Source organism: Moschus berezovskii, chromosome 6 (genome assembly GCF_049115385.1).
Source record: "Moschus berezovskii isolate FMDL1 chromosome 6, NW_MosBer_1.0, whole genome shotgun sequence".
In the NCBI taxonomy this organism is placed as follows: Eukaryota; Metazoa; Chordata; class Mammalia; order Artiodactyla; family Moschidae; genus Moschus; species Moschus berezovskii.
In genome coordinates this window covers 103,729,719-103,743,794 of record NC_142465.1, presented here as the reverse complement: position 1 = coordinate 103,743,794, position 14,076 = coordinate 103,729,719, and the positions used below count along the sequence as shown (strand labels likewise).

The window sequence follows — 14,076 nt, the reverse complement described above, 5'->3', positions numbered from 1 at the left end:
CTCAGAAAGTAACCTCTGAAATAGAAGCATTATTCATCGATTTCATTTAATGAAATTCATAACATTTCAGACACCATTACAGATGAAAAAACCTAATAAAGAGAAGTAAGGACCTCACAGAGTCATGGGAAAAGTAACTTTAAATAAATTATTGCTGTTGAATATGACAAAAGTTTGACCAAAATGCAGTTGCAACACTGAGGTTGGTGTTATAAAATCTATAATGCTGCTGCTAAGTCACGTCAGTCGTGTCCGACTCTGTGTGACCCCATAGAAGGAAGCCCACCAGGCTCCCGTCCCTGGGACTCTCCAGGCAAGAGTACTGGAGTGGGTTGCCATTGCCTTCTCCGCTGATACTTTCCTGCTGCTAAACTGCTAAGTCACTTCAGTCGTGTCCAACTCTGTGTGACCCCATAGACGGCAGCCCACCAGGCTCCCCCATCCCTGGGATTCTCCAGGCAAGAACACTGGAGTGGGTTGCCATTTCCTTCTCCAATGTGTGAAAATGAAAAGTGAAAGTGAAGTCGCTCAGTCATGTCCGACCCGTAGCGACCCCACTGATTGCAGCCCACCAGACTCCGCCATCCATGGGATTTTCCAGGCAAGAGTACTGGAGTGGCTTGCCATTGCCTTCTCCGAAAATCTATAATAGTTAATTCTTATTTCTTAAAGACAAAGACAACCGACTTAGGGTTTGAAGCTTTTTAAGATTTCTTGAAGAAATAGATTAAAAGGGAAGTGATCTTCCAGAATAATGTGCAAAGGTACCAAAATCATATCTCTATCTGAGCTCCTACTGTTAATTTTTGAACTTTGTTTCCAGTGAGCTAGGGTCTATTTGATTCTGAAATAACAATTATCAACTGAGAGGTAAAAATACTAAGAAAAAAGCACGCAAAGAAAAAAATAAGCAGGAGTGGATGAATAGGAGGGAGGTTCTTCTTTACGTTAATTCTTCTTTTGAAAAAATTCTTCATCATAATAAATTTATTTACAAGTAAAATGTATTTTCACTTCAACAAACAGGTAACTAATACAATGGTTTTCGAACTTCACTGTAAACTGCAGTTACTTCAGGAATCATATATATATATATATATATATATATATACACACATATATATGCCTATGACTATGGACATATATATATACTATGGACGTATATCACATATACATATATGCCTATGTACTGCAAGAACATCAGTCAATCCTAAAGGAAATCAACCCTGTATCATTGGAAGGACTGATGCTGAAGCTGAAGCTCCAGTACTTTGGCCACCTGATGTGAAGAGCAACTCATTGGAAAGACCCTGATCTGGAACAGGTTGAAGAAAAAAGAGAAGAAGGTGGTAGAGGATGAGATGATTAGGTAGCATCACCAACTCAATGGACATGAATTTAAGCAAACTCCGGGAATTAAGGAGGACAGAGGAGCCTGGCTTGCTGCAGTCCCTGGGGTCGCAAATAGTCAGACATGCAAATGCTCAGACTGAGCAACTGAGCACCATCACCAGTGTCATTCAGTTCAGTTCAGTCACTCAGTCATGTCTGACTCAGCAACCCCATGGACTGCAACATGCCAGGATTCCCTGTCCATCACCAACTCCTGGAGCTTACTCAAACTCATATCCATTGATGCCATCCAACCATCTCATCCTCTGTCCTCCCCTTCACCTCCCACCTTCAATTTTTCCCAGCATCAGGGTCTTTTCCAATGAGTCAGCTCTTCACATCAGGGTGCCAAAGCATTGGAGTTTCAGCTTCAGCATCAGTCCTTCCAATGAATATTCAGGACTGATTTTGTTTAGGATGAACTGGTGGATGTCCTTGCTGTCCAAGGGACTCTCAAGAGTCTTCTCTAACACAACAGCTCAAAAGCATCAATTCTTTGGTGCTCAGCTTTCTTTATACTCCAACTCAAACATCCATCCATGAGTACTGCAAATACCATAGCTTTGGCTAGACGGACCATTCTTGGTAAAGGAATGTCTCTGCTTTTTAATATGTTGTCTATGTTGGTTATAGCTTTTCTTCCAAGGAGCAAGCATCTTTCAATTTCATGGCTGCAGTCACCATCTGCAGTGCTTTTGGAGCCCAAATAATAAAGTCTGTCATGGTTTCCTTTTTCACCCATCTATTTGCCATGAAGTGATGGAACCAGATGCCACGATCTTAGTTTTCTGAGCGTTGAGCTTTAAGCCACCTTTTTCACTCTCCACTTTCACTTTCATCAAGAGGCTCTTTAGTTCTTCACTTTCTGCCATAAGGGTGGTGTCATTTGTATATCTGAGATTATTGATATTTCTCCCAGCAATCTTGATGCCAGCTTGTGCTTCATCCAACCCAGCGTTTCTGATGATGTCCTCTGAATATAAGTTAAATAACCAGGGTGGCAGTATAGAGATTTGATGTACTCCTTTGCCAATTTGGAACCAGTCTGTTGTTCCATGTTTGGTTCTAACTGTTGCTTATTGACCTGCATACAGATTTCTCAGGACCCAGGTCAGGTTGGGTATTCATATCTCTTAAAGAATTTTTCACAGTTTGTTGTGATCCACACAGTCAATGGTTTAGGCATAGTCAATAAAGCAGAAGTAGATATTTTTCTGGAAGTCTCTTGCTTTTTTTGATGATGCAACGTGTGTTGGCAATTTGATCTCTGGTTCCTCTGCCTTTTCTAAATGCAGCTTGAACATCTGGAAGTTCGCAGTTCATGTTCTTGAAGGCTGGCTTGGAGAATTTTGAGCATAACTTTAATAGTGTGTGAGATGAGTGCAATTGTGAGGTAGTTTGAGCATTCTTTGGCATTGCCTTTCTTTGGGATTGGAATAAAAACTGACCTTTTCCAATCCTGTGGCCACTGCTGAGTTTTCCAAATTTGCTGGCATATTGAGTGCAGCACTTTAACAGCATCACCTTTTAGGATTTGAATTAGCTCAACTGGAATTCCATCCCATCCACTAGCTTTGTTCATAGTGATGCTTTGTAAAGTCCACTTGATTGATTATGTTCTTTGCAGCCAAAGATGGAGAAGCTCTTTACAGTCAGCAAAAACAAGACCAGGAGCTGACTATGGCTCAGATCATGGACTCCTTATTGCCAAATTCAGACTTAAATTGGAAAAAGTAGGGAAAGCCACTAGATCACTCAGGTATGACCTAAATCAAATCCCTTATAATTATACAGTGAAAGTGACAAGTAGATTCAAGGGATTAGATGTGCTAGAGAGAGTGCCTGAAGAACTATGGCCAAAGGTCCGTGACATTGTATAAGAGGCAGTGATCAAGACCATCCCCAAGACAAAGAAACACAAAAAGGCAAAATGGTTGTCTGAGGAGGGCTTCCAAATAGGTGTGATAAAAAGAGAAGTGAAAGGTAAAGCAAAATATATACCCATTTGAATGCAGAGTTCCAAGGAATAGCAAGGAGAGATAAGAAAGTCTTCCTCAGTGATTAGTGCAAAGAAATAGAGGAAAACAATAGAAAGGGAAAGACTAGAGATCTCTTCAGGAAAATTAGAGATACCAAGGGAACATTTTATGCAAAGATGGGCTCAATAAAGGACAGAAATGCTATGGACCTAACAGAAGCAGAAGATATTAAGAAGTGGCAAGAATACACAGAAGAACTATACAAAAAAGATCTTCACAACCCAGATAATCATGATGGTGTGATCACTGACCTAGAACCAGACATGCTAAAATGCAAAGTCAAGTGGTCCTTAGGAAGAATCACTATGAACAAAGCTAGTGGAGGTGATGGAATTCCAGTTGAGCTATTTCAAATCCTGAAAGATGTTGCTGTTAAGTACTGCACTCAATATGCCAGCAAATTTGGAAAACACAGCAGTGGCCACACGACTGGAAAAGGTCAGTGTTCATTCCAATCCCAAAGAAAGGCAATGCCAAAGAGTCTTCAAACTACCATACATTTTCACTCACCTCACACACTAGCAATGTAATGCTCAAAGTTCTCCAAGCCAGGCTTCAACAGTACGTGAACCGTGAACTTCCAGATGTTCAAACTGGATTTAGAAAAGGCAGAGGAACCAGAGATCAAATTGCCAACATCTGTTGGATCATCGAAAAAGCAGGGGAGTTCCAGAAAAACATCTATTTCTACTTTATTGACTACGCCAAAGCCTTTGACTATGTGGATCACAATAAACTGTGGAAAATTCTGAAAGAGATGGGAATACCAGACCACCTGACCTGCCTCTTGAGAAACCTGTATGCAGGGCAAGAAGCAATAGTTAGAACCAGACATGGAACAGTAGACTGGTTCCAAATTGGGAAAGGAGTTCATAGAGGCTGTATATTGTCACCCTGCTTATTTAACTTCTATGCTGAGTACCTCATGTGAAATGCAGGACTGGATGAAGCACAAGCTGGAATCAAGATTGCTGGGAGAAATATCGATAACTTCAGATATTCAGATGACACCAACCTTATGGCAGAAAGTGAAGAGGAACCAAAGAGCCTCTTGATAAAAGTGAGAGAAGAGTGAAAAACTTGGCTTAAAAGTCAACATTAAAAAAACCGATTATGACATCTGGTCCCATCACTTTATGGCAAATAGATGGGGAAACAATGGAAGCAGTGAGAGACTTTATTTTTGGGGGCTCCAAAATCACTGTAAATGGTGACTGCAGCCATGAAATTAAAAGACACTTGCTCCTTGAAAGGATAGCTATGATCAACATAGACAGCATATTTAAAGGCAGAGATATTTCTTTGCCGACAATGGTTTGTCTGGTCAAAGCTATGGTTTTTGCAATAGTCATATGTGAATGTGAGAGTTGGAGTATAAGGAAAGCTGTGCGCCAAAAAACTGTGATGTTTTTGAACTGTGTTACCAGAGAAGACTCTTGAGAGTCCCTCGGACAGCAAGGAGATCAAACCAGTCAATCCTAAAGGAAATCAGTCCTGAATATTCACTGGAAGGACTGATGCTGAAGCTGAAGCTCCAACACTCTGACCACCTGATGACTGTCAGGTCACCTCTGACTGACTCATTGGAAAAGACCCTGTTTGCTGGGAAAGTTTGAAGGCAGGAGGTGAAGGGATCAACAGAGGATGAGATGGTTGGATGGCATCACCGACTCAACCGACATGAATTTGAGTAAGCTCCAGAAGTTGGGGATGGACAGAGAATCCTGGTGTGCTTCAGTCCATGGGGTCGCAAAGTCAGACATGACTGAGTGACTAAACTGAACTGACTGGCCTTAAAATGTATATTTTCAGCTTCTTTTGTGAAGTGAAATGAAAGTCATTCAATCCTGTCTGACTCCTTGCAACCCTGTGGACTATACTGTCCCTGGAATTCTCCGGGCCAAAATACTGGAGTGGGTAGCCCTTCCCTTCTCCATGGGATCTTCCCAACCCAGGGATCAAACCCAGGTCTCCTGCATTGCCAGCAGATTTTTTACCAGCTGAGCCACCAGGGAAGCCCAGCTTTTTAAAATTTTAATTATTATAAGCATCAACTCAGCACTAAACATAAACGGGTACACACACACACACACACACACAGAGACACACACACATATAAAGAAGTCCAAAAAATCTACAAATAGGTGATATTCTCTTGTAAAGTTTCCTTTCTGTTTTTGTCCCTGGTGAATTGTTTTTGTTTTCTCTGACAAAGGACATTAGTGTTCATACAATTCTTACACACACACAAACACACACCACACATACACACCTTTGATATCAAAGTGTGATTTTGATCGATATAAAGGAGACAGGAAAATATTAAGTAGACATAAAAGTATTATTATACACTTAGGGAATAATTATGCAGAATCATTTTATAAGTTTAGTTAATTTTTGCTTATTCTGCAAAGTAGTGGCTAGTCTAGCTTGGATTCCTAATAATAGTCTGCTTCTTTGTTTTAAAGCTCTTTTGGCCATGTCAGCTACAAAATGACAGTTGCTATCTACCTCTATAAGGATTAAGTCATCTACTGTTGCAGCTGCTGATTTTCGGCACTCCCTTTAGGAGCTCAGGGTAGAGAGCAGAAACAGGGCACTCTGAGCTCAGGGAAAACCTGGCAGAACAGGTTTTCAGATAGTTAGATATTTTCAAGAAACAACTTTATGAGCTCAGTTCTTGTATCTCCTCACATCAAAAAAAGCACTACAGTCCTTCATGGTGATGACAACTCTTTGTGACTAGCAGAAAACTTCTGCAAAAATATGTGCTTGACTGCATATATTCCCCCTTCACCAAAATCACCTCTGTACTGACCTTCTCCCCTGCCTCTTTGGAGCAGTCTCTCAGAGCTATCTGAGGTGCTGAATCCAGGGCTGCTGTCCTCATTTTGCCCTAAGAAAAATTAACTCGTAAAGTCGACAGCCATTTTAAGGTTCTGTCCTTCCAACAGTTTTAGTCCTTGATTTATCTATTTGTTATAATTGAACTTCTTTATTTTTCATTTTGGGCTTTCCTGGTCTTCATTGCTGTGCAGGCTTTTCTCTAGTTGCAGAGAGTGGCCTTATTGTGGTGGCTTCTCTTGTTGCAGAGCACAGGCTGTAGGGCATACAAGCTTCAGCAGTTGCAGCTCATGGGTTCAGTAGTTGTGGCTTCCAGGCTGCAGGGCACAGCCCCAATAGTTGTGTGCAAGGGCCCAGTTGCTCTGCGATATATAGGACCTTCCTGTGTCAGAGATTGATTCCATGTCTTCTCCATGGAAGGCAGACTCTCCACTGAGCCACCAGGGAAGCCCCCTTGATTTATTTTTAGCTTAATGTTATACAAATATTCACCTGCTCTACATTGGAAAGGATTTGCATGTCTAAATATTCATGGTTTTTTCCTTACATATGACTATAGTAGATATTTTCCAATGTATATAAAATAAATACATATTGCATTATATATTTTATATTTATATTGCTCAATTTTTTTTTCACTAGTAGAAAGTCTTATGATGCTTGCTTTTTAAAATATTGGTTCACCTCTGTGAGTAGATTGTTAGTTATAGGCCATTCTAGGGAAAGTTTCTGATGCTCAGTAGAATCTAAAGGAATCCAGTGAGAAAAACAGAAGTGAAAATGCATCTTCAATGTCTCTTGATTAATTCAATGCTCTTAGAATATAGAAAATTCTAGATAAATTTATGAGGCTACAGATTTCACTCTTTTCAGGTGGCAGTTAAGATACCACAGCAGTCCTACGGCATTTTGTCTCAGCTTGCTATTTCCCAAAATTAGGACAAAGGAGTGGCTTGAAGGAAAAACAGTCGAGGTTAACACAACCACCAATTTGGCCAGATGGCCCTGCAGTTTAAGGAAAACCCAACCTGTTAATAAGATGGAAGAAACATGAATGACGAAGAGGAAGAGAAAAGACATCACCATTTTCATGGCTCTTTTATGGGCCTCTGTGCTGAGATCCTTCGAGCTGGGGTTGAGCTGCCAATTCCTGATGTGTCTCATTAAGGAGAGAAATAAGAGGAGCAGTGAGGTCAGGGCCAGAAGAAAGGGGATTAAGTTGATGACGTTGAAAACAATCAACTGGTGAAGATAATGAGTTTCACTTACATCTGAGGACCACGTTGAGTTTCTTGCATATATTTTGTAGCTGTTATTTGAGATATGATTAAACACATATATTGATTCAGAGTTCAAAGATAGCAAGGACCAAGACCCCAAGAGAAGCACCAGTACCACACCACGAATTCGCCACCGCAGCCAAGTGAAGCAGGGGTGGGAGAAGCTGGCTACTTTTAAGAAGTAGAAAACACTCAGACACGTGGCAAACCAGGTAGCTAGGTGATTGGACAGTATCCAAAAAATATTAACAACTTTGGTTAGTTTATCAATGGCATAGAGGTGTGGCCATAGTACCAATAAAAATGAATCACATAGTATTACCCAAAGTTGACTGATTCTGGAGATAGCCAGGCCTGTGAGGATGCAGTCAGCTGATGAGAGCTTTTGTTTCTTCACCAGGTCGATGCAGTTAACTAGTACAATGAACCCATTTCCCAACATTCCAATCACAAATCCTCCTGTTGTTGCAACCAGGAAAGTACTTTCAATTCCAGATGGCATTTCTGTAGAAAGAATCCAGAAAGCTAATACTATTTGTCACTGATTTTTTCTTGCTGTTGTTGTCCAAGTGTTGTAGAATGATACTCAGTTTGATCCTTTTCAAAAATGCTTAATGAAACTCAGATACCATCTCACATATCTTCATAAAGATCTTTCTCTTTTATTCCAGCAATAGTTCTGAAATTTATGCAAGGAGATCCACCCCCACAGCTCTAAATGAAAAACCTGAAAATTCCTTTCAAACGACTACTGATTTCCAGATAAAACAATGAATGTTCACATTCATCATTTGTGCTGGCAGTAATTTTCCACTTGTGGAGACATCTGTAAAGGAAAATCAGGTATGCAAACAAGCAATGTGAGACAGATTTCTTTACACTCATTTGTACTTCCTTTCTCAACAGAAACTCGATCCCATTTGGATTCAAGTTTCTTAATTTTCATAGTATTCTCAGAAAATATCCTCTGAAATAAAAGCATTATTCATCAATTTCATTTAATAAAATCCATAATATTTCAGATATTGTTACAGATGAAAGAAACATAATAAAGAGAAGCAATATCTAGGACCTCACAGAGTCATGGAAAAAGTCACTTTAAATAAACTATTATTGTTGAATATGACAAAAATTTGAGCAAAATGCAGTTGCAACACCGAGGATGGTGCTACAAAATCTATAGTCTATAGTTAATTCTTGCTTCCTCAGGACAAAGACAACTGGCTTAGGGTTTGAAGCATTTTAAGATTTCTTGAAGATAGATTAAAATGGAAGTGATTGTCCAGAATAATGTGCAAAGGTGTGAAAATCATACCTCTATCTGAGCTCCTACTATGAATTTTTGGACTTTGTTTCCAATGAGCTACTGCCTATTTGATTCTGAATTAGCTATCATCAACTGAGAGGAAAAAATACTAATAAAAAAGCCAAAAAAAATGCAGATGATGGATGAGTAGAACATAGGTTCTCCTTTTCATTAATTCTGCTTTTGATAGAATTCTTCATCTCATAAAAAATTGATATTGATATAAGTAAAATGTATTTTCACTTCAACAGACAGCTAACTTTAATGTAATGGTTTACAACCTTGACTCCCTCCCACCGCCCACCCCCATCTCATCCCTCTAGTTCATCACAGAACCCCGAGCTCATTGAGCCAACTCTGACTGTGGTTGACAAACAACCTACTTCATGTCCATCTCAGCCTCTCTGTGTGATGCTAAGGCACCCATCTGGGCTGAAACTACCTGTGGGAGTCCTCACAGACATTTCCCCACCAGCCAGTGTTGTCTCTGAACTGGCTGTTTTGGTTCTTATTATGATTGCAAGACCCACCTCAGTAGCAACCATCAGGAAAAAAGCAAAGTTTATTACTCACAGATCCAGAAGGTACATGACATACCCAGGGCCATACAGTGAAGTCATGAGGGGAGAGGGAGAAATCACCTGGGACTCTGCCTTTTAAGGGTTGAGGGTAGGGTGCCTAGGGTTTCACAAGTTCACTCTTTAATGGTGAAATTAAAATGTGAGAGGGGGAATTAGGTCTCTTGAGGGGAGAAATGGAGTCACTTGAGTGAACAGTCAGTTATGTAGTTTACCTGGCATTTTCTAAAGGGGAAACTTCATGGGTTGGGGGCAACCTGACATCTTATCTAGGTGTTTATTGGTAGTCGTAGACAGCTGGCAATATGCCCTGTCAAGATGGAGGCTTTTAGGACCTCCTTGGTGGTCCAACAGTTTCACTGCTGAGGGAGTGGTTTCAATCCTTGGTTGTAGAGCCAAGATCCCACAAACCACATAGCCCAGCCAATAACAGTAAAAGACAGAGGTCCTAGAGATGGATGCCTCGGCAATCAAAAGCTTATTGTCAGGCACTTATATTATATGACCTTAGCCACCTTGGCAGTCACCTACACTCCACAAGGAAAGGAAATATTTTTTATCATCCACTGATCTCTTTCCAATTCCTAGAATAAGGAGGACCTGGCAAATAGAAGGCCCTCGATAACTATTTGTCAAGTGAATGAGTGCTAACTCGATTGGTAATCTTATTGAGAACACAGAAAAAGAGAAAATGAGTTAAGGCTTGATGGTGAAACTAGTATTAGAGCAAGAAAAGATGGAAACCCTTTAAAGCTAGAGACAGTTTTATAACATATGAACTCATGAGAGATTTCTGTACTCACCTGAAATAACCAACACTGCTGTCTAGTCTTCTGGTTCAAATCAGAAGTCACATTGAATCATCAAGATCATTGTACACATCTGGCAACCAAGATGAGGGAGTCTTTGAAAGAGAACTACTTTAAGCCCAGGGAATTGAAAATGGGTAGAAAACTCTAGATTTTGTGACAGGGGAGCAAGAAGGCCTAGAGATCACTGATGTTTTCAGAAATGCTCTGACCTGGTATAGAAGGCTACCTAAGAAACAGACTTCACTGATAGGTGTGGCTTAGCAGTGACAAAAAGCAGACAGCAAATCAGTCAATAGATGCTCAGTCATTAAAAAACAATTGAGTTCATAGTTATACACTTTACACTAAAGGAGAAACACAGTCTAAAGGATATAATAACAAATTTAAAATCACACGTGCCATATGATATAAGTTAAATTCAAAGTCCAAGTTAACAATCACAGTTTTGAAAAATCTACATAACTGCAGACCTATCTCAGTTCCTGGGGAACTGCCTTTATATCCTTTATTCTTATAATGATTGATTTATACTTGGAAGAGAAAGTGCTATTGTATGTTTAAATGAAAAGCATATTGTTGCAAAAATTTTAGGTAGATAACGATTCATTAAAATTATCTATATGCTATAATAACAGTCCAAACTTATCAGTCTAAACTTACCATAATGACTATAATTGAAGTCAGAAAATTTGTGAACATTGATTTTATAATTGTCAGTAGGAAGAATCACATTTTCTGCAAGAAATAGTGAGAAAACACATTGAGAGAAGTTCACTTTGACCTAATTTAAACAAAATCCTAAATCTGGAGTGATACTGAATAATACTAATGTAGTAACAAGCTACTGCTTATGTGAATGTAAATAAAGGTGACTCAACTGAAGATCTTAATCATTAAAATTTAAACCTTCTATCATTAATATTATCTTTCTTTTGACTTGAATTCTTCCTATCTCCTCCTTCTGTCTGTTGCATCATCGTAGACCTTTCTATCTACCTCTTTCTGTTGCCTTTCTGTTAATTCAAGTTCCTGTGCCCTAGGCCAGGGAAACTGGAATGTCGGAGTTTAGGGCAAAGAAACGTTTATTGCAGGGAGACAGGTGGCTCCTACCCTAAAATGTTCTGAACTCCCAGGGTTGCAGCAGAGCATTTTTAAAACCTAAGTGAGGGGAATGTCCCAGCTTGTGCACAGTTCTCTGATTAACTGATAGTGAGGTAACTAGGTGATGGCGCAGGGGTTAACATTATTAGTCCTCAGCTCTAGGAGGCCTGCGGCTATGTGCTCACCAATCATCAAGTAGATACCACCTTCCATTTGATGGGGGTTTTCACACCAGCAAAGCAGCTCAGGAAATGTGCATCAAGTACTATTATCTCGGTACTTCAGAGAGGAGCTAAGGCAGAAGATAGGAGGGAAAGCCTGTAGGGAAAGTCCCGTGGGGGCCTGCTCAGTTACATTTCCCTTCCCTGAACCCACAGTTTTAGATTTCCCAATAGTCTTAGACATGAGGCAGAATTAGAAGAGAACAAACTTTATTAGAGTGGGAGACGCTGTTAGAACAGTGGGCCAACTCAAGGGAGAACCAACAGAGTTGGACAGTTGCAAAAAGTTGGATGTGCCTGAGCGACTGAACTGAATAGTCTCAGAGAAGCCAGCAACAAATGCTCCCCTAATTGTGATGCTCTTTGATACTGTTAGTAGAAAGATGTACCATTTATTTTCAAGCAAAGAAATAGCCTCCTAGTTCTTTTTGAATCACAACTTAGAGCTTCCACACATTGACCTTAACAACAACTTTTTTCTAGTCACTAAATGAAAGCACTAGCCTTTGTGTTTTTCAGGTAAAAGGGATCTTCAGTGTTTCTTTGGCTTCAGTGTTTCTAGGCCAAGAAGCAGTCAACAATGACCAGGACCACAGCTTGAAGGTACAAAGATTTAATCATTCATACCTAAAGGATATTTGCTCAGCTTAATCACTGCTATGGGGCTTCCAAGGTGGCACAGTGGTAAAGCATCCACCTGCCAATGCAGAAGAATCAGGAGATGCAGGTTCAGTCCCTGGGTTGGGAAGATCCCCTAGAGAAGGAAATGGCAACTCACTTCAGTATTCTTGTCTGAGAAATTCCATGGACAGAGGAACCTGGAGGTCTACCGCCCATAGGGTCGCCAAGAGTCAGACACAACTGAGTATATGGCTCAACCACACAGTCCATGCTGTCTGTGAACATTTCTTGTTTCATGGTACATTTTTGTTTCACTTAGAATTCTTTTCATTTTTGTAACTGAGGGCTATTTGGTTTATTTTCTCCCCAAAATCCTTAAAGGGCAAATATATCCCCTGGTTCTTCCTCATGACAAAACTAAGACAATCTAACTTACCAACATAAATTCCCACACTGGTAAGCATTAGTGTCTCAAACTCAAAGTAAAAATAGTTGTGCTTTTTTTTTTTATTTAGTTTTCTGAGGTTGCATTTATATTGGTGTTCAAGGAGATAAAAAAGGCTCCCCCACATATGTTCCTCAAATAAATAAATTAAAAAAAACTTTCAAATCAATTTGTTTTTATAATGATTGGTCTTAATAGAGCATAGATTACTCTAGACAACATATCCAGTGTTTTATATGACAGAATTGAGAATGACTGTGTGATAAGCAAGCACCCCTTCAAAGGATGTCCCTGGCTCAGAGGACATGGGGTCTAATCAGGATCTTGCTAGGAGAAGCCACCTATTGAGAGAGAACAGATAAATGACATGAGACATTAGGAAGTCTGCACACCTCTTTCTCAGACATCAGTGAAGTTATGTGTTTCTATCTGATCAGTACATTCAGCAGGATTCAAGAAAACATGCCCTGATGTGCTTGATTTATATCTTATCAGATGGGCTTCCCAGGTGGTGCTAGTGGTGAAGAATCCACCTGCATGCAGAAGACTTTGGAGATATGGGTTGGATCACTGGGTGGGGAAGATCCTCTGGAGAAGAAGATGGTAACCCACACCAGTATTCTTGCCTGGAGAATCCCCATGGACAGAGGAGCCTAGGGGACTACAGTCTATGGGGTTGCAAAGAGTCAGACACGACTAAAGTGACTAAAAACGAACTGACTTCAGCACTAGTCTTACAGATCCATGATGACACTCTTCCATCCATAAAAAGTTTATTTTTCCCCCTCCTACAAGTTGTCTGAGTGAACAAACTGAAATGAAAATGATTACACCCAGATTCTTAAAATGAACATTTATTTGGTGGATGAGAAAAGGGTGGTTAGTGAGAAATCAGTGTTAATCTCCCTCTTACCCCAACAATTTTTGTCCCATGGTAGGTTATTATCTGGAGAAGGAAATGGCAACCCACTCCAGTATTCTTGCCTGGAGAATCCCGTGGACAGAAGAGACTGGTGGGCTGCCGTCTATGGGGCTGCACAGACTCGGACACAATTGAAGCGACTTAGCAGCAGCAGCAACAGGTTATTATCATTCAGTCTTTTTTCTCCAGATTGCGTGGGACCGGCAACATACATGTTGGGAGAGGCTCTTCTTGTATTGTGACTTATCTGCCACTGAGTCACCCACAGAGGCTCTTTTTATAGGGCTGCCGAGCTTGATCTCATCTGCCATTCAAGCATACAGCTTATAATATCTGTACATCAATTGTAATTACTCTAGCCGATGGCCTGGTCTTTTATTAGTCCTTTGGTATACTTCTTTGACAAGAATAGGGCTCTGTTCCTTATAATTCCATCTCCCTAAGGTTGCTGCAAGAGTATGGACTTCCTCCTAGTTAGACATTTACACTGAAGGTTCACTTATTAGAAGCAAAGT

The 14,076-nt window shown here is 40.2% G+C and overlaps 1 protein-coding gene across 1 annotated transcript; it reads right to left on the bottom strand.

Moving 5' to 3' along the window:
* Positions 1-7,118: 7,118 nt before the first annotated feature.
* Positions 7,119-8,057, bottom strand: LOC129536271 (taste receptor type 2 member 42-like). The gene has a single exon (XM_055395092.2). The coding sequence runs from the start codon at positions 8,055-8,057 to the stop codon at positions 7,119-7,121; it is 939 nt and encodes a 312-aa protein (XP_055251067.2).
* Between the last annotated feature and the right edge of the window lie 6,019 nt (positions 8,058-14,076).